This window comes from Theropithecus gelada, chromosome 6, assembly GCF_003255815.1.
Source record: "Theropithecus gelada isolate Dixy chromosome 6, Tgel_1.0, whole genome shotgun sequence".
NCBI classification, from domain to species: domain Eukaryota; kingdom Metazoa; phylum Chordata; class Mammalia; order Primates; family Cercopithecidae; genus Theropithecus; species Theropithecus gelada.
In genome coordinates, this window is record NC_037673.1 from 145612951 (window position 1) to 145634417 (window position 21467).

The 21467-nt window shown below is 43.8% G+C and overlaps 1 protein-coding gene across 8 annotated transcripts in view; it reads left to right on the plus strand.

Moving 5' to 3' along the window:
• The first annotated feature begins 850 nt into the window (after positions 1-850).
• The window catches only part of ABLIM3 (actin binding LIM protein family member 3), a 118940-nt gene continuing 98323 nt past the window's right edge, over positions 851-21467 (plus strand). For 5 of the 8 annotated variants that reach the window (XM_025387505.1, XM_025387507.1, XM_025387508.1 and 2 more), the window contains exons 1-2: positions 851-1057; positions 1411-1510. In XM_025387505.1, coding sequence (XP_025243290.1) covers positions 1498-1510 — 13 coding nt within the window. In that variant the 5' untranslated portion in view covers positions 851-1057; positions 1411-1497. Of the gene's footprint in view, positions 1511-21467 lie in introns of all 8 variants that reach the window. The other 3 variants (XM_025387506.1, XM_025387510.1, XM_025387512.1) reach the window with 1 other exon arrangement.

A 21467-nucleotide genomic window follows, 5' to 3' on the forward strand; every position in this document is an offset into this window, starting at 1 on the left:
GTAGTCACAGGAATGTCAAGAGCGCTACCCCACTGAATCAATTGTGACCAAAAAACTTTGGAATATAAACTTCTATAATACACACCTATAAGATATAATTACAAAAAAAAAAAAAAAAAAAAAAAAAAAAAAAAAAAAAAAAACCTTGGGGGAAGAGTTAGTTGGCCATACAAAAACTAGGGTGGACCTGTGAGGCCACATACCTGCTGTTCTCCTCAGATGGGGAAGTGTTTCAGGGTGGGGCGCCTAGGCAATCTACTCTTAGGACCGTGTAATATTAAACCCAGAAAATGTCTGGGTTGATCTGTCAACAAATATTCATTGGTAGCTACCATATGGCAGGCCCTGTTCTAGGTATTGGGGGCCTGTAGTGAACCCTACGGACAGACCCATTCTTTCATGGAGCTAACATTCTCGTGGGGAAGAGAGGGTAATAAACAATTCTAATGATGAATCAGTGATAGGGGATAAAGGGAATCAGTGAGGGAAGAGGGGATATAAATGCTGGGAGGCTGAAGGAGCCCCTTACGTATCATCCACTTGTGCAGACGCCATATTCACAGTTGAGAAAGATGAGGCAGCGACGGTAGTGACCGACTTGAACCTAGACTGCACCAAGCTTGCCAGCAGCAGGGCCGGATGGAAACTGTTTTCCTGCAAAGCCAGGCTTTCCTTCACAGTCCCTTCTAATGATGTTTCTTTTCCTATCATTGTCGAGCCCTTAGACCCCAGGATCGAGGGAGGGAAAACAAGCGCTCAAGCACCCCCTCGTTGGTCCCAGGACACAGGGTCTCGTCCATCCCCCATCACACCCCAGGGCCCAGGCAGAAGCCCGGCGGGGCGGGGCCTCGGACACGCGCCGGTGCGTCCAGCAGGTGGCAGCAGCGAGCGGCCGCGCCCCCCGCGCTGCCAACCCGCGAGCCCGCATCATGGATGTCGAGCTCTCCTATTTCGCATTGCTAGCCCTGGAATTCGAGACCCCAGACGAGGACCAGGATTCATGAATCAGTCGCAGGGGCCGGGGCAGGGGCCTCTGGCTCCCGACACTGGCCGAGAGGTGGGTTCCGGGGCGGGTCGCTGCTCCTTGAGGCCGGGCGGGGACGCGCTGCCCCCGCCCTGCCTCCCTGTGGTCCACACCCCCTTTGGGCTCCGGAGCCGCTGGGCAGGAATAGTCCGGGGTGCGCGCGAGCGGGCGCTGCCAACCCCACTTCTGCCCGGGATTCCAATCTGAGGAGCAGGAGGACCGGGGCGCCAGTGTCCTGCCGCCTCTTCCTCCTTGCTCTCACCTGCGCCTATTAGTCCACGCGCCTTCAAGGCCAGGGGCTACAGCCCAGACAGAGAGGGGACAGCAGAGGAGAGAGAGCACCTGAGGATACAGAGCTGGCACTGGACTGCCTTTTCACCCCCCAGGTGATGAGTGAGGTTCGAAGAACGGAAGATTTAAAAAGCAGCCGGGGCCTCCGTATTGAATGAAAGACCCAGTGCAAAGACATCACCATGAACACGAGCAGTAAGTGGATCCTCCTCTCCTTTGCCATGGGAACAGGGGTGGGGGCGGGAGGTGAGGGAGCCTGCGCTCGGGCTGCCTGGAAAGAGGAAGGAAGCCTGGCATCTCTGGACACATGACCCCCAGGCTCCTTTTTGGTGCTTTCCGTTCTCCTTGGCAGAGGGATAGCTTCATGACTCTGGTTTTTCGTGATAATTTTGCCAATATTTTATCAGCGGCGCCGGTCGCCTCTGCTGGGAAGGCTGCTTGTCTCCTTCTAGCACTGCCTGGGAAGGCCTAGGAAGCAGTGTGTGGCCATTGTCTGACTGTGGGGGCTCTGAGGAGACCTCCCTGCACACCTCTGGAAGGCACTGCCTGTCCCAGAGGTGGGAAGAGCAGGGAAGCTGGCCTGTGGGCAGGCGGGAGGGTAGGTGGGTGTGGGCAGGCAGTGGGCTGGGAAACCGCAGTTTGATAAACAAATCATCACCAGGCCACCTTTGGGTCTGGAGATTGTGAAAGATCCAGCTCCGGAGTGCCTGCAGCCCGGTGGGCCCAGGCACTGGTTTCTCTATGTACTTGCAGGCTGGTTAGTTATCCTTGAGAACAAGAGGACAGGAACAACCCTTTGGCCAAGGGCTCTAACATGCCAGAGGCAACAACTGCTTGCAGAGCCAGGACCAGATATTTTGCTGCCAGGTAGGGCCTCAGCTACTGAGAATGCAGTCCGAAATTCAAGAAGGCATAGTCTATTTCTCTTCAATGTAGCGCTGTGACCTGGGAGGGCATGTCTCGGTTCCAGACTCACTCTCCCGCCCTCTTGTCAGCTTGGCCTGTCTAGGTTATTCCAGCATCGCATGGGGCTGTTGAACCAGAGAACCCCTACAAACAGTCACTTTCCTGGGTCTATGACTTTGTTATCAGTACCCTCTCTGCATCTCAGACTGCTCGTCTGTATGATGAGAGAGGTTGAATTAGAAAGCCTTCTAATCAGCTAGGCACCGTGGCAGATGCCTGTAATCCCAGCAGTTTGGGAGGCAGAGGCAGGTGGATCACGAGGTCAGGAGTTCGAGACCAGCCTGACCAACATGGTGAAACCCTGTCTCTACTAAAAATACAAAAATTAGCCAGGCGTGGTGGCATGGACCTGTGATCCCAGCTACTCGAGAGGCTGAGGCAGGAGAATTGCTTGAACCTGGGAGGCGGAGGTTGCAGTGAGCTGAGATCGTGCCACTGCACTCCAGCCTGGGCAACAAAGTGAGACTCTGTCTCAAATAATAATAATAATAATAAAAGAAAGGCTTCTAATCTAAGAATCTACAAGTTTTTTTTCTTAAAAAGCTAGAGCTGAGCAACAAGGCCAGAACTATCAAGACCTTATTGAAGCTGTATCCAGCCAAAACCTATTTCTTCACACACTCCACCCCGCCCCCACCTCCATTTCAAGACTGTTGGCATAGAAGAGAAAAAAAACAACAACAACAAAGCAAAAACTACTGAGATGAAAATTAAATATATTTATTTACTACATATTTGTATGATTCATCTCTCTGCTGTCTTCCTTTGTGTATTGTGTATCTATGCTTAGCTAGCAAGTGTGGCTGGACTCTCTCTGCCTCTTACAGCCAAAGAATTTTGCCTTTTGATTTTGACAGGCTGGAATGGTGTTTTGGCTTCATACCAGGCTCAGGAAAAGAGGAAAATCCTGCAGCCCCTATCAGCTAGTGGGTCACATGTTTGCATTTGCATGTTTTCAGGCAAATAAAGATGTGAGTTGCCTGTCACTTCTCACTATCTCTAGGGGGAAAAAAAATGTATTTATGAGAGTCCTTTCCCACTAAGTGGCAGAAGAGAAAGATGGCTCATCTATTTTTCAAGGAACTATGAAAAGAAACCGGCAACTGACTCTGCCCTTTTCTCTCTCTGGAATGCTAAGGAACTCTTGTCCTATTAGTAACACTGAGTATTCCTGAAAGAAGAAAACAGAGACTGTCCTTCTGAAAGCAAGAAAGCAAGAGAGAGAGAGAAAGAGAGAGGAAGAAAGGAAGGAAGGAAGGAAGGAAGGAAGGAAGGAAGGAAGGAAGGAAGGAAGGAAGGAAGGAAGGAAGGAAGGAAGGAAGGAAAGAAGGAAAGAAGGAAGGAAGGAGGGAGGGAGGGAGGGAGGGAAGGAAGGGAAAAAAGCACCAATAGAGTTGAATACTGACTGGCAAAAATGCCACTACTTTTTATAAGCAGGGAGAGTGTGTGTATTTTGCAGTAGTGGAAAATGAACAGAGGAAAGCAGTGGAAAATGAACAGAGGAGAATGACTCAGCAGCCCCGGAAGCCCCCAGGGTTCCCCCTAAGAGGAAATGCTTCTCTAAACAGACACCTGGGGGACACAGCAAGTGCAGAACTTTGGGGGCTTAACTCCATCATCATGGAGGTACCTCCCAAACCCAAGAGGCTGCAAATACAGAGAGTAGACATCAGACCTCACAAGAAAAGGAGTAACAGAGTCATAGGGTGGCATGGATAGGGCATTGGCAGGGGGTCCTTGGGTGACCTGACCAAGCAAAAATCTCCCCTTTGAGATGTGAAATTCTTAACTTGATCCTCATGCCTGATACTATCCCTAATAGAAACTCTTGCTTAGTTTTTCGTTCACTTCTATTTATTTACTCCTCATTCTCCACCAGCCACCATGCCAAGCACTCCCCTGATTGAGCTCACCAGACAGTCCCACCCAACCTGTGACATGGGTGTTTTTCCTCATTTTATGGGTGAAAATTTGAAGCTGTGTTCAGAAATGTTGTAGTTAATGCTCAGTGGCTTCTTCAAGTCATGCAGTTAATTGTTGGGTTATGAAAGATACTAGGATGTGTAACACGTTTGACACTGAGTACAGCTCCTAATCAATGGTTCAAATGTCAACACTGAAATGGAGGCAAAATGTGAGATTACAGTCATCCCTTTGTACACGTGGGAATTGGTAAAATTGTGTATACTAAGTCCTGCAGTCAGCCTTGTGGAACCTGCTTATAAAAAGAGTCAGCCCTCTGTATAGGCGGGTTTCAAATTCTGCAAATACTGGTTTTTTTTTCATTTCAACTTTTATTTTAGATTCAGAAGGTACATGTGCAGGCTTCGTTACATGGGTATATTGCATGATGCTGAGCTTTGAGATACACTTGATTCCATGACCCAGGTACTGAGCATAGTACCCAATAGTTAGTTTTTCAACTCTTGCTCTCCTCCCTCCCTTCCCCCTCTAGTAGTCCCCATTGTCTATTTTTGCCATCTTTATGTCCATGAGTACTTAATGTTTAGCTCCCACTTATAAGTGAGAATATGCAGTGTTTGGTTTTATGTTCCTGAAATAATTTGCTTAGGATAATGCCCTACAGTTGCATCTATGTTGCTGCAAAGGACATGATTTTGTTCTTTTTTATGGATGCATAGTATTCCATGGTATATATGTACTACATTTTCTTTACCCAGTCCACTGTTGATAGACACCTAGGTTGATTCCATATCTTTATTATTGTGAATAGTGCTGCAATGAACATATCAGTGTGTGTGTCTTTTTGGCAGGATGACTAATTTTCTTTTGGATATATATCCAGTAATGGGATTGCTAGGTCAAATGGTATTTCTGTTTTAAGTTCTTTGAGAATTCTCCAAATTGCTTTCCATAGTGGCTGAACTAATTTACATTCCCATCAACAATGTATAAGCATTCCCTTTTCTTTGCAGCCTTGCCAGCATCTGTTGTTTTTTGACTTTTTATAATTGCCATTCTGACTGGTGTAGATGGTATCTTATTGTGGTTTGGATTTGCATTTCTCTGATTATTAGTGATGTTGAGCATTTTTATTTTTTCATGTCTATTGGTCACTTGTATGTCTTTTTTTTTTTTTTTTTTTTTTTTGAGATAAAGTCTGGCTCTGTTGCCCAGGCTAATGTTCAGTGGCACAATCATGGCACACTGTAGGCTCAGCCTCCCGAGCTCAAGCGATCCTCCCACCTCAGCCTCCTGAGCAGCTAGGACGATAAGTGAGTGCCACCATGCCCGGTTAAGTTTTGTATATTTATTTTGGTGGAGACGGGTTTTGCCATGTTGCCCAGGCTGATCTGAAACTCCTGGTGTCAAATGCTTCAGCCTCTCAAAGTTCTGGGATTACAGGTATGAGCCAGTGTGCCCAGCCCACTTCTATAGCTTCTTTTGAAAAGTGTCTGTTCATATCTATTGCCCACTTTTTAATGGTTTGGGGTGTTTTTTGTTTTTGTTTTGCTTGTTGAAATGTTTAAGTTCCTTACAGATTCTAGATATTGGTCCTTTGTCAGATGCATAGTTTGCAAATATTTTCTCTAATTCTGTAAGCTGTCTGTTTACTCTGTTGATAGTATCTTTTGCTGTGCAGAAGCTCTTTAGTTTAATTAGGTCCCAGTTGTCAATTTTTGTTTTTGTTGCAATAGCTTTCAAGGACTTAGTCATAAGTTCTTCCCCAAGGCCAATGTCCAGAATGGTGTTTCCTAGGTTTTCTTCTAGAATTATTATAGTTTGAGGTCTTACAGTTAAATCTTTAATCCATCTTGAGTTAATTTTTGTATATGGTGAAAGGTAGGGGTCCAGTTTCATTTTTCTGCATATGGTTAGCCAGCTGTCCCAGCACCATTTATTAAATAGGGAGTCTTTTCTCCATTGCTTAATTTTGTCAGCTTTATCAAAGATCAGATGGCTGTAGGTATGTGGCTTTATTTCTGTGTTCTCTATTCTGTTCCATTGGTCTATATGTCTGTTTTTGTACCAGTACCATGCTGTTTTGGTTACTGTAGCCTTATAGTATAGTTTGAAGTCAGGTGATGTGATGCTTGCAGCTTTGTTCTTTTTGCTTAGGATTATTTTGATAATTTGGTCCCCTTTATGAGTCCACATGAATTTTACAATTGTTTTTTCTAATTCTGTAAAAAATGATGTTGCTAGTTTGATAGGAATAGCATTGAATCTATAAATTGCTTTGGGCAGTATGGCCATTTTAATGATATTGATTCTTCCAATCCATGAACATGCAATGTTTTTTTCATTTGTTTGTGTCATCTATGATTTATTTCAGTGGTATTTTGTAGTTCTCCTTGTAGAGATCTTTCACCTCCTTGGTTACATATATTCCTAGGATTTCTCTCTCTCTCTCTCTCTCTCTTTCTCTGTGTGTGTGTGTATGTGTGTGTGTGCATGTCTCTTGTAAATGTGATTATGTTCTTTATTTGACTCTCAAATTCAGTGTTATAGGTGTATGGAAATGCTACTAATTTTTGTACATTAATTTTGCATCCTGAGACTTCACTGAAGTCAGTTTTTGTCATGAAGGGGTGTTGGATTTTATCAAAAGCTTTTTCCATATCTTTTGAGATAATCATATTTTTTTTGTTTTTCATTCTGTTTATGTGGTGAATCACATTTATTGATTTGCACATATTGAACCAACCTTGCATCCTAAGAATAAACCCTACTTGATCATGGTGAATTAACTTCTTGATGTTCTGCTGAATTTGATTTGGTAGTGTTCTCTTGAGGATTTTTGCTTCTATGTTCATCAGGGATATTGGCCTGTCATTTTCTTTTTTCATTTTGTCTAAATACTGTATTTTCAATCTGCCTTTAGTTGAAAAAGATCTGTGTAAGTGGACCTACACTATTCAAACCTATGTTGTTCAAGGGTCATTCGTATAAGAAATTCCTAATCACTTTATCTGGAGAAGAGAAGCATGGGGCTGTGGTCTTTGAGTTGATAAGACCTCACTATAAGAGTTGATAGAGTGCAGACCCTGGAATCAGACTGTTCCAGGTTCCAGTTCTCATTTTTTATGTGTTAGACATGTGGCCTTCAGTATGTTGTCTCATCGGCAAAAAATGGAAATGACGAGGCATACCTCAGCTGGGAATAGAAACCAAATGTTAATGTTTTGTGTAGTACCTTGACTGTGGGCACAACTGGCATCATGTCACTGATGGGTGGTCACACTGTCATTATCACTGTGGGCATCATTGTGGCTGTCATTGTGGATTTTATGACATTAGCAAGCAGCTCACACAACCTCTCAGACTTCAGTCACATCCTTCTCATGAATTGAGAAGCATACCTGAAGTGTGATTTTTTAAGGATTAAATGGGATTATGAGATGTTTTATAAACATTTGTAAATTGTTTTTACTAATAAAAAAATTCTTAGATTACAAAAACAAGAGCATGCTTAGTCAGTTACTCTTCAGTGTGAATTTTAGTTTCATTAGAATCCTTTCTTCTGAAATCTAGCTGAACATTAAGAAAGGGGTAATTTTGGAGATGCTGGAGTGAGGTGGTGGGCAGACCTAGGTAGAGCACAGCAGGTGGGGTCCAGTCCTCATTCAGGAGAAAATAGACACCAAACATGTGAGTAGGACACCCAAGGCTCAGAAAGGCCTGGGCTCATACTGAGTCAGTACACTCGCTTCGGTGAAGGACTGCAGAGGAAAGGAGGGAAACTGGCCAATCATTGCCACTTTGGCTTCTCTAGGGTGGATCCAACATTCAGCCTTTCTTTCCCTCATGAACTCTCAACCTATTCCAAGGATCTCTCATTTGTCTCCTGACCTACTGAGGCAGCCTCTAACTGGCCTTTCATCTGCGCCAGTCCCCTTCAGCCACCTACCACATCCCCACTCTGTATCATATTCTGCTTAAAGCGAGGCTCCCATGCTCCTAGGGTGAGAAAGGAAACTCCTCAACAAGCCTGTAGGGCCCTGTGTGGCCTGCTCCTGGCCTTGCTGACCAGCCCCATCTTGTCTACAGTGCACAGTTCTCAGTGTTCTTGTCACATATGCCTTCTCCCATTCCCTCTAAGGGTTTGCTCCTGCTGACTTTACATGCATGGTTCCTTCTGCCCAGAAAGCCCTTTCCCGACTAGCACCAGCCCCTCTGCCCAGCTCCACACTTCACACTTCACCAAGGCTTGCCTCCTAACTCCCCAGAGCACCAAGATCAATGGTACCATGTACCGCTCCTACTCATTTTATAGGCCTCCTCCTGCCTCTAGCCCCTTTGTTGGTCTTTACCATGGATTGGTATGCTAACAGATTACTTTTTTGAAGTAGACTTTGTTCTGTTGAAGAGAGTATTGAAGTGTCATATAACTCCCACAAAGATGTTGTGGGATAAGTAGATACCATGCTGGGACGGCAAGAACCTGAGCTTTGGCATATGGATTCTTGAGTTCAAACTCAAGATCTATCGTGTACTGTTTCTGTGGTCTTGGACAGAATAGATCATGCCTCTGAGCTGAAGTTTACCGTGTATAAAATGTGAGCAATAAATACCAATGTGCAGGGTTCTTGTAAGGATTAAGTGAAATAACATTAGAAACTCACTGGCATTGGGTCTCAGTGAATGGAGTTGAGTCTGAAGTTGAGTTGGCTGTTGAGTAAAGCAAAGTTCTGGAAAGATGGTGTCATTAAAACCAAATCCTCTGATTAAAAATTAGTCTGTTCTTCTCGTATTACAGTAGGTGCTGGATTTTCTACATAGGAAAGTCATAGCTCCCAGGAAGCCTACAGGAAGCTTATTAACCTGGCATTGTATATGGCATGGGTTGAAAAAGGGAAGACAGGAAGTTAGGATTCCAATTGTCCTGGTTCAGAAAACATCTGAGGGCCAAAATTTTGATGGTTATAAAACTAGAAATAAGGGGAAGCATCCTTTAGAAAATAAAGACTGCATGGCCTAGCCACTGATTGTTTTATAGGGCAAAGAGGAAAAGGAGGATTCTATTAGGTAGGGTCTTGGCAGAGAACAGATTGGCAGTTTGAGAGGAGTTAAATGGAAGAACTCCTCACAAGTATATAAGAAGGACATTAAGAAACAAACAAGGAGAAGCAAGCATGGCCCAGTACTAGGAGCCTAGTAACTGTGGCACATGACCCACTGCTACCACAACTGCCCCCCGCTGGACCCAGAGACCCAGCTGGCTATGGGGTGAGGGCTGCCTGACAGGAACTGTGGCTGTGGCCCCAGGAAGGCAGCCAGCCTAGTTCCAAGGAAAGAACCAGGAGGATAAATATCCTGATCCTCCTCTTCTCTCTCGCTCAGATCTCCTATGGGTACTCCCCATTGGTCAAGTCCAATCAGAAGCCAGAGGGCAAGGAAGGCATTTGATAGGTCCGTAATGGTCAGCAGCTTCCCACGGCACAGTCCAGAGTAGGGAAGCAGGCAGAACAGATCTGGAGAGGTGAGGGAGTTCAGAACAGAAGACACCCAGCACACGGGGCATGATGACCTTCCTCTGCTAATGCCGTTGCCCAGATCAAGAAATCTAAGGATCCCTGAAGAACAGGATCCCTTACACACAAGAACACAGTAGGATGCCCTCTCCAGAAATTCTACATCTGCAAAACAGATAAAGTAGAAGTGATTATTTACTCTACAAGGTTAGAGATGGTTTTAAAACAGTGCTTCCCAAATGAATGAGGCAGTTGTTGATAGATGATTACTTGAGGCTAAGGAGGGGTTAGAGAAATAACGTAAGGAACAATTTTAAAATCATCCAAAATGACTATAACACATCTCAGAAGAATCACAATGTGATTTCAAGAGCACTTGGATTGCGTAAAGGAAGTGATATCAATTCTGAACTCCAGCTTTCCTATCTGGCAAAAGCTTTTTCTTGCTGCGATAGCATCTGCTGTGGTGAATGGTCAACAACTGGCTGTTACCCAACTTTAGGCAGAAGCCATTGTAAAAGTACAGAAAACAACCAGAAGTGTCCGAACACCTTCGACTTTCTGGGTATTTTGCCAGATAAATTCTTCCTTTGCAGTTCTTAAGGACACAGACTGAAGCTAGGTTGCTGGGCTCAAATTCTAGCCCTGCTTGTACTTTCTGTGTATCCTTAGGCAAGTCCCTTACCTTCTCTGTGCCTCACTTCCTCATCTGTAATGATAATTACAAGGAGGCTAATAATAGTGCCTCTCTCATAGAGGAGTTATAAAGATACATAAGTTAGTTGTGAATTCCTTAGAACAGTGCATGACACATAACAAAGGTTTCTGAAATAAATAGTATGTATTAGTTTGCTAGGGCTACTGCACCAAAATGCAGCAAACCAGGTGGCTTAAACAGCAGAAACGTATTGTTTTATAGCTCTGGTGGCTGAAAGTCTAAAATGAAGGTAGTAGGGTTCCTTCTGAAAGCTGCGAGACAAATATCTACTCGAGACCTTTCTCCTTGGCTTGGAAATGGCTGCCTTCTGCCTGGGTCTTTTTACATCACCTTTATCCGTGTGTAGCTCTGTGTCCAGATTCCCCCTTCCACAAGGACACCAGTCACATTGGATTAAGACCCATCTAATGATTTCATTTTAACTTGATTACCTCTGGAAAGACTCTATTGCCAAATACAGTCATATTCTGAGGTACTGAGGGTTAGGGCCTCAATTGTGAGTTTGTGGGGACACAATTCAATCCATAATAGAGTGTTTGTTAAGGAAATGACTCCTCAAGGAGGTTTTCTTGTGGTCTGGTTTCCCCTGAATGTCAATCACTGCCCATGCTAGCATGGGATGCTGACAGTTGGTGACTAAATGCAAGAGTCACTAAGTTTATCTATCTAGTCTTGATGTTTAAACCCTCATTTTGCTATCCTTGACCCATGGACGTGGACCCTCTCCTCCTAAGAACCTGAAGGGAAGTGCTCACATGTAGGAGATCCCCACATGGGAAGACCCCAGTAATTTAGCATGTCCACAGCCAGTCTGCTTGCCATGCTTTCCACCTCACCTGGTCATTTCTCACAACTGTGGTGTTTCAATAGTGTAAGGGAATTTAGTCATGACATTCGTTTCCAATCTTCCTAGTTCCTGGGCCTGTCCAACACAGGCAATAAGAATTGGATTGTCCATTTGTTGATTCATCAGGTATTTACTGGACACCAGCTCTGCACCAAGCATAATGCTGGAGATACAACAATAAATAGAACAAATGTGGCCTTTAACATCATGGGTCACACAGCTGGGCGAAAGGGGCCTCCTGGTGGCCAATGTAAAGGGACACGTCTTATTTGCCCTACACCAGGTTTTTAGTGAATTTGAATTATTTGCCAACAATGGGAAATTGGGAAATCAGAATTGGGATTTCTAGCTCTCTTCAAAACAAAACAAAATCGAAAGATTTTGCAGCCCCGACCTAATTTTTCTTCCTAACAGCAATCAATAGGATTGCCTGCTTTGGTTGGGGTATATACTTAGTCTCTGGCTTGCCAAAATTATCACTTCCTATTAAATTACACAGTGATAGTTTAATATTTTTATGTCACCTTGCCACTGTAGTCCAGTAGATGATCCATAAAACATCAAATATGTAGAAGTGATTCTTCACACAGAGATGTGGAAGCTGTAGCACATCTGTTAATGATTATGGGAGAAAATTCTGTCTGAAGTTAGCAATTGATTAACATTGCCATGCTATTAAAGTCCTCATGAAGTGAGCAAAACCCTGCCTCATGTCCTTATTCCCCCAACTGACCCATTCCCAGAAGGGTGATGTCATATCCTGTTGGATACAGTTAGGCAAATAACAGGGCAAGCAATGTCCTGCCCCGACCTCCTGGAGGTCAGTTTTGTTTTCAGAGAACCTAATAAAAGACAGTAGGACACAGAACAAAGGAGGGCAATTCTGGATAACTGATCCCACATCTGAGCACCTTTTCTAGCCCAAAAGAGGGTGTCCGAGGAGGCTGGACTGTTCCAGAGAATGTTCTGACATACAGGACATGCCTGGTCCAGTTGAGAATATCTAGTCAACAGCATGAGCTCTATATGGGTTAGGTGAGTTTGATTAGCCACCCAGCTGAGGGGTGAGTGCTGAAAGGCCACAACAATGATTCCGTGTGGCTACTCACAACCATTCCTCTGTCATTACAGGGTCCTCCTGCTTGAGAAAGTAGATCATGCCAACATAATTTCTTCTGTTTAGGGCAGATTCTTCCTCATTCCTCTGGAAGAAATCAAGGTAGCAAATAATTCACAGAAAGCAAAGCACAGTGTCTGGTACATAGTAGGTACTCAAAAGATAATTGATGAATTAATGCATTCATGAAAAGCCCACTCTCTCTACTAAACCCTAAGATAGAGATAGATAAAGATCTCTTTCCTAAGCTGTAGGGTCATCTTTCTGATCATCTGCTAAGATGGCTACTGGAATATTCCCAAGGCACTTCAAATTCAACTTGAAATTTAATAAACTTACTCTCCTAAGAAAACAAAAAGCCTACCTTAGCTCTTACAGTCCCAGTTGATGTATAGAACCTCTATCTAGCCAGTCCTAAGTCAGTGATTAGAAAGTAGTCTTCTGGGACACTTCCCTTTCCTCCACTCTCTTGTATTCCATCTGTCGCCACATCTGGTCATTTCTACCTCCCAGACATGACTTGAACTCTTCCCTTCCTCAATGGCCATCACTCCCTAATGTCTCCTACACCAGGCATGGCAGCCATTGGAGGAAGAGGTTAGGGGAGCAGGAGTTGGTCTCAAGTTCAGAAAGAGGCAACTGAGCAGTGTGGCCTACTGGAAAAATGTGATTTCAGGCCATACGGACGGGAGGTGAGAGTCTCACTCTGCAGACCCTGATCAGGCTCTGTTTGAAACATTGTGTTCAGGGAGGACAGTGATCAGCCGGTGCATTCCCAGGAAAGAGTGACTGGAACAGTGGAAGGACTTGAAACATGCTGGGGAGAGGATGTTTGCAGGAACAGTAGGAAGACACCAGGCAGCTCCACGTGTTAGTTTTGTGTCTGCCTGGAGATGGTCCCTCAGCGACTTCAGATTAGGTTTTACCTGGCTCCCTAAACATCTCTTAGGCCTTTTTTCTAAGGGTGTCACCAGTCAGACAAGGGGTACATACAGGCTCCACATGCTGCCCTGCTGTTCTCAGGGACTGTGGCGGCTGCTTGTGTGCCTGTGCCACAGCCCCACCTTCTTTTGCAGCAGAATGCTACTCTCTACTGCCTCTATCATTTCCAAAGCTTCTTTCTCGCATCTGCTTAATTTTGTGCAAAGCACAGGTCTTTCTCCACGGGCTGTTATCTCTTGCCCTCACCAGGCCAGCAGGGCCAATGAAGCAACTGCTTTGCAAGAGTCTAATGACACAGTTGATCTATTTTAAGCACCTGAAGCACACTCTATCAAGTGCCAATCTTCCCGCTGCAAGTCATGCTCAGCTTGCAGGAGCAGGGGCAGCCCGAGGTCTATTCCTGTGTTTTGAGATATGGGGAAATAGCCCAGGGATCCCAGCCCTGCCCGTCTGGTGATCGTCTAAAGCAACCATAAAATTAGATATTTTCACAGTCAGCCTGAGTCGTTCTTGAAGGAGAATTGCCTGTGATGTTAGAATTATATGGTGCAGGAACCTCAGGTGACTATAAATCCCTCTTTCAACTGGCAGAGACAGACCCTGGGCCTATTACATGCAGGGAGAAGGAACCTGAGAGGCAGCATTTCAGGAACTGAAGCCCAGTCGCCATCAGAAATTCCTTAGACTCAGACTAATGTTTTCTCCTCCTCCTCCTGATCAAGAGACTCTTTTCCAACTGCAGCCTGAGTGCAAATGTTTTACATCTATTTTTTTATTTAATCCTTGCAACAATCTTACATGGGCCTTCCTTGAATTCTGTGTCTAAGGAATATCCCCCATGTTATATTTGCTCTCACCATGCTTCACAGAGCTTACCACAGTCAGTGATTATTTTGTTCATTAGCTCATTTTCTCTGTTTCTGTCTCTCATCCTCCTTTGACTGTAAGCCACATGACGGTTGTATGACAAACCCTGTCTGTTTTTTTCACTGCTGAGTCCTGCACACTCAACATGGTGTTTGATGCAGAGTGATGACCACTTATAAAAGCATTTATTGGACACATGAATGAGCCCACTTATGCTTCACAAAAGTCCTATAAAGAGGACACTGACATTATTCTCATTTTAAAAAGAAGGAAATTGAGGCCCAGAGAAGAGATAGTTGGCTCCAAATCTCAAAGTTAAGAAAAGTGATGGAGCCTTGAGTGAATACGTGGATGGATTCATTTAATGAGGAATACTTCAATATCCTCATTTTACATAAAAGGAAAATGAGGTTCAAAGGTAAATTGCCTGTATAAAGTCAAATGAGATAGGAAGCAGAGGAGCAGATGTTTAAACTGTTTTGGTCTGACCCTGAGGCCTCCTTTCCCTCCTCCCTGCTCCTCCTTTTTACTGTCTTTCTGTATTTTTACTGTGATGGAGATCGCCAGGGGAAACATGGATTGGGATGGCTGGTCTTCCCATTGGATGTCTCAGCACTATTCACTCATTCACTCAGGCAGTGAAACAAATCTTCACACTGTGAGACAGTGACGTTCCACATTCCGGGCACCATGGAATCAATGATGCACAGGACAGAGAACTGGACCTCAGACTGCTTCCATCCAGCATCTTGGAGGGGCAGACACAAGCATGCATGACTGTGATGTGGGAGAAACCATGGTGGGTGCTGAGAGGGAACGGAAGAGTACAGAGAAAGACAGGCCAGATTCCTCTGGAAGGCCTGGGAATGCTTGTTGGAGAAGGTTCCATTCCACTTGGTCCTTGAGACAGGGAACAGACTTACGTTGTGTAGAGTCGAAGGAAAACAAAGAGCAGTCTAGATGGGCTTAGTCAGTTCCTGTGCAGGCATTCCACACACCCTAATGCACAATTCCTGAGTCCTGGGCCTTTGTCTGGGAACTGGGATGGAGACTGAAATAAAAAGACAGAAAGCCCTCATCGGGAGCTGTTAGAAGTCCAGTTTGTGTATGCTAGAGAATATGAGTATGTGGACAGTGAGAAAAGGCTGGGAGTTGGTGAGGATCAGATCTTTGAGAGTGTCAGATGCCATGCTAAACAGTATTTGTTACAGTCTGTAGCCAATGAGGAGTCAGGAGAGGTTTGGAGCCCAGTAGTAACCTGCCCAGAGCTGTGCATTATTTAGGAAGATCTCCCCAGCAGCACATACCTGATGCATCAGAGGGCCTGGCGGCAGTGAGAAGCAGACCTAGTGCAGCAGTGCAGTTGTGAGTGGATGAGAGGGAGAGTGGAGAGTGTGGGGATGCAGGGAGAATGAGCTCCCAATGGTCCTGAAGCCCTGCTGTGCATTTCTGCACCTATGCCCATGGGTGGGCTTGCTGTATATTCCAATTTCTGGGACTGTGAAAACTGGTACTTTGAAAACTAGGTTATTGACCATACTGAGAAGCCTAGATCATATATATGATAAGAAGTTGAGCTCTAGAATCAGACTGCCTGGGTCCAAGTTCCATCTTGACCCTTATTAGCTGTGCCGCCTTCAGAGAGTTGCTTTATACCAGACCCCCAAACTTTAGGTTCCTCTTAAGATGCGGATGATAGGTGAACTTTAAGTAAGAGAATATATGTGAGATGCTTAGCACAGTACCGGGCACATAGAAAATACTCAATAATGATTAATAGTGATAAGTAATGAAGCACATTTGAATGTGCTATATTGGGGAACCCCCTTTTAAAGATACAAAATAACCAACACACGGTATTATTATGATATAGTCACCACTCGGTCATTCCACTAGGAAAGAAGAAGAGTGGTATATATATTGGTAACACAGGACTTTTTAAGCTAATATTTAAGGAGCATTTTATTACATGTAAGACCCTATTCAGACATTTTCCATGTATTACCTCTTTTGGTTCTTGGCATGAGTCAGGTGTGAAATGAATGTTGGAGAGGGCAATTCTGATTAAGCAGGGAACATGTCACATTAGTCCAGGGACTGGTAAACCTTTCCTGTTAGGGGATTTGCAAGCCACACAGTCTCTGCGGCATGAAACTTGCCATAGTAAAGAAATGGGTAGGGCTGTGTACTAATCAAAATTTATTTACAAGAATGAAGGTGGAGGGTGATTTGGCCCATGAGCCAGTTTGCTGACGCCTATACTGGATGACCTCAAAGGTCTTTTGCAACTTTGAGATTCTAGTCTGAGATTCTAGTCCAAATGATGACAAAGAAATGTCCAATCCTTCTAATTTAGTCTATCTTTGTAATCACAAGGGGTGTTACTTCAAATAAGATAGAGAAGGTCATTAGCAATAGACACAGAGAGGACCAAAAAGCTTTCCATGCTTTGTGTTGCCTTCGTAGTCAGCACACCTCATAACTTACACTCTGGTATTATATGAGTCTTCTCAAGTGGCCATTAAATGCCAAGCTGCACAGGCTGCCCTGGGATCTGCAGAGTAAACAGTTCTTCAGGGGCAGAGAATGATACTCAGACCAGAGACTTTCACATTTGGGAAGGAGCATACAGGACAATATTCCATGGCAACACTTCAGTATCCAGAGCAAATCCTCCCTCTTTGCTCCCCATTCATCTTTCCTACTCACAACCCACATGCCTTGTAGCCTAATATGATAGCCAGGGTGTCTGCTCAGCATGTTTTATCCTTCCTCCTTCAAATTCTTTATAAGAATTTCTCCCCATCTCCTTGTCATGCTAATGGACTGTCACCATGCCCCGCCCCTGAGAATGATATATGACTTGTGCTAGCCAATCAGAGTTTCCCATCCACCTTGGCCACAAGGATTTGCTCATCAGTGGAAATTAAACCCAAGATAGGCCAATCAGAGTATTCCCTGGAATTGGATAGGGAGATATTCAGAAGAAGTATTTATTCCATTGAGGTTGCTGAGCTAAGGAGAAAAGAGTGCGGGAATACCAGTGGCCATGATTGTCGAACATGAAGAAGCCATCTGCAAAATAAAGTCTTAGCTCTGACCATATAGGAAAACCTCTAATCCAGCCATACCTGAAGCCAGAGCCACCTCAGACCCCAGACTTCCTAGTTGTAAGAGCCAACAAATTCTCTTTTTGCTTAAACTGGTTTCCACTGGGTTTCTGTAAAGTACAACTGAAAGGGTACCAACAAAGGCACTTTTTAAAAACCATTATTTCCAGTTGGCAGTTGCCCTTATAATGACCCCTATTTATCAACAGCCCAGCCATCTTTAGGCTTAAATACTCTTCCACCCTGCTACCTCTCATTCACTCCTGAAGTGATTTTATTCCCTCCTCTGAAGTCCTTGGCCCTTAGTTTAAAACATTCTTATAATTACAGGTCATTTGCTGTGAGTCAACATAATTTATTCATGTGCATTTCTTAGTGCCTTCTTTTAGATTATAAACTCTTTGAGGATAGAAATCACGTGTCTGTGGGGTATAATGTATTTGCTCCCCAACTGCAAGCCAAAGATCACTGCGGAGCCATGGAATTATTGCTGGAGCTTACAAATCCATGTGTGCTCCTAATTCAAATGCATAATGCCTGTCAAATGCGTGTGTTTGAAAGAAGTCAACATGGCAGAAAGCTAACATGTAAGTATTACTTAAATGTAATACTAAAATACAGAGGCTAACAAATATTTTTTTTGTTAAAAAGGAATCCTCAAATGATCTAAATGTGGTTGCATGGATGTATATATATGTAAAACATTATGAGCTGTATGTTTAAGATTTATATACTTGACTCTATGCAAGTTATGCCACAATAAAAAGTAAAAAATAAAACAAAAATAAAGAGTCCTTATACTTGATAAGTCTAGTCAACCATCAAGTACTGTTACAAGATCGATACCAATACACAAGAATTAATCCACGATAGATCACAGACCTAAATAAACCAAAAGCTAAAATTATACAGCTTCTAGAAGAAAATGTAGGAGAATATCTTACAACCTCAAGGGAGGTTGTAATGACTTCCCAGAACACTAAAATTGGTAAAAATGGGCAAGAATTATAACAGACCACGTCACATGTACAAATGGTTAATAAGCTCATAAAAAGGAGCTTAACATCATTCATCATGTTAAATGCAAATTAAAACCACCTTTTTACAGCCTCCCAAATGGCTAAAATTCTGGTGAGAATGTAAAATGACACAACAACTTTGGAAAACTGATACAGTTTTATAAAAATTCAACATACACCTACCTATGATCCAGCAATGCCTCTCCTAGATATTTCCCTGTGAGCGATAGCAACATATATCTGCAAAAAGATTTATGCAAGAATGTTCCTGGCAGCTTAACTCATGATAACCCAAAGCTGGAAACAACCCAAATGTTTATATATAGACAAATGGATAAACAATCTGTGGTTATATTTACACAATGGTATACTATTCAGCAATAAAGAGGAACAAACTATTGACACATGCCAAAACATGAATGAATCTCAAAAACATGCTGAGTAGAAGAAACCACACATAAATGAGGGCATACTGTATGATTCCATTTATATGGAATTCAAGAAGGCAAAACTAATCTATGTGGACAGAAATTATAACAGAGTTTGCCTTTGATTGGGGGAGGGGTGACTGATTGCAAAAGGTTGCAGCAAATTATCTAGAGTGATAGAAATGTACCTTATCTTGATTAAAATGTTGTGGGCTATACATTTGTCAAAATTCATTGTATTTAAAATCTATATGTTTCATTAATTGCAAATCATGCCCAATTTAAACATATATGTGTGTATCCCCTTAAACAGAGTATGTGTGTATATACATATTCCCTTAAATGGAGTCCTAGGCTTGGAAACAGAAGAACAAACTTCAGATCTCAGCTCTCCTGCTAACTCTGTGACCTCTGAGGCCAGTATCCTTATAGGTTCTATGGCTCCATCCTATCAGTCTTGCTTACCTCAAAGAGCTGTTTCAACTATAGTAACACCTGTAAAAATTTTTGGTAAACCTTTAAGTATTGTACAGTTCAAGAACCTCCTCTCCAACTTATTTTGTGCAAGCATCTCCCTGGCCCTGATGTTCCAGCTGCACTGGCCTCCCTGAACTCACCATGTGCTTTCCAGCCTCTGGACCCTTCCTTGCATATGCTGTTCCTCCACCCCATTTGTACTTATCCCTGGTTTTCCACAGACAGCCCCTCCCATCCTTGTAGTCTCAGCAGAAATATTTTACCTTCAGATTACCTGTCCCCACCCCTTATTTATATCCTTCATTCTATTTGTCACACTTTGTAAATATCTGTTTGTTTACTTGTCACAGATCTTTCCCACAGAATTATTAACTCCCAAAGCATAGCAAACATGACGGTTTTATTCAATAGAGTATTCCCAGTTCTTAGCACATAGAAATTACCCAGTAAGGCCAGGAACAGTGGCTCACACTTTTGGAAGGCCAACATGGGTGGGTCGCTTGAGGTCAGGAGTTCGAGACCAGCCTGGCCAACGTGGTAAAACCTCATCTCTACTAAAAAAAAAAAAAAAAATACAAAAATTAGCTGGGCATGTTGGTGCACACCTGTAATCACAGCTACTCGAGAGGCTGACACAGGAGAATCACTTGAACCAGGGAGGTGGAGGTTGCAGCGAGCCAAGATTGCGCCTCTACACTCTACTCTGGGTGACAGAGCGAGACTCCGTCTCAAAAAAAAAAGAAAGAAAGAAAAAGAAATTACTCAGTAAATATTGATGAATAAATAATTGTGCCAACAAACATGAACTTTGGTGTATAAACTTTGTAACCTGCTTGTGCTGACTCAGAACTTTCTGCTTGCAGCCAAGTCTTCCCTAGGGCATAGTAGGTGCCAAAAAATGAACCCAGGTTAAAGCTGGTGTCACTGTAGTGTGCTCACTCAGGAAAAGCTTTTCATGTCAAGGGACTCAGGGAAGGCTTAGGACATCCTGTGCTTTGGAAGACAGAGACACTTTCTAGTTATGGCTATACTTGATGGCTCCTCTGTTGGGCTGTAAGCCGGGGATTCTGTATGCACCTCCAGGCTGGGAAGAATCTGAAGCACACACAGGCTAACTGTCTATCATGGGGGAATTGTCCTCCATCTCCAGGGCCCTCCTTATCCCAAGCCCAGCAGTGGGCCCGAGAGCAAGCAATGAATGCCTATGTTCATATCATCTTATTCAGCTCTTTTCCCATCTCTCAGCCAGCCAGGGGTCTTCTCAGCCCTAATCCCCTCCCTCTCTCTCTTCCCAATAATCAGACCATCTTCTTTCTTGGGTTTTCTGGATGTGGATGTGGCTGCCCTCATCAGGGTCATTTCTGTCCTTTGAGTTAGCCCCAGGTCCAGAGCCTGTCCTCTAGCGCAGGGTACCTGGGCATCACCCACAGCTCATCTGCCGCAGGAGCTCTCTGAAACCTTCTGTTTACAGTGGAAAGTGTTTGCTGACCTGGATTATTTTGGGTCTGTGACATCAGTGCTATGGGAAATGCTCCTTAGCCAGTAGCAAAGTCCACTTGAGGGTACACACTTAGAGAATGCTCCGGGAAAGACTTAGGGGCTCTGAGCCAGGTGAGAGTCCACCCCTCCCCCCACCCACTTCCTCCATGGCCAAAATTCTGCCTTCCCTCTGCCTGGCTGTCTCTCTTGAAATCTGTATTCTTTTCAGCAGATAATGTCAATAAGCCCTTTATGTGAGTAGGATTTGGAGCTTCTCTGTTTCTCATCTGAAAATCTGCCCTGTGCCAGTGAGTTTGGGCCTCTGGCCCACACGTTAATTATTGTACCAGGATTCCTGGAGTCGACTGGGGACAGAGTGCCTCTTTGGTTAGAAAAGGGGTATTCTGGCAGTATTTCTTTTTTGAGGCATTAATCTAGCTTAGAGAGGCTGAGCAAGTGAAAATCCTTGTGTATTCCTTTGATATTTTTTCCTTTCCTGTTTGAATGCCACACTTAGCTGGGGTTTGGGAATCAAACATTAATGAATCTCTTGGGGTTTCTTGAATTTACATTGCAATAGTCATTTTTTCTGCCATTAGTACCAAGGAAAAAAGCCAATATTTTAGGGCACAGAATGGTAGAAAGGGATCTACTTTGTGTGTGTGTGTGTGTGTGTGTGGAGTGTGTGTGTGTTTGTGTGGTGTGTGTGTGTGGTGTGTGTGTGTGGTGTGTGTGTATATGTGTGG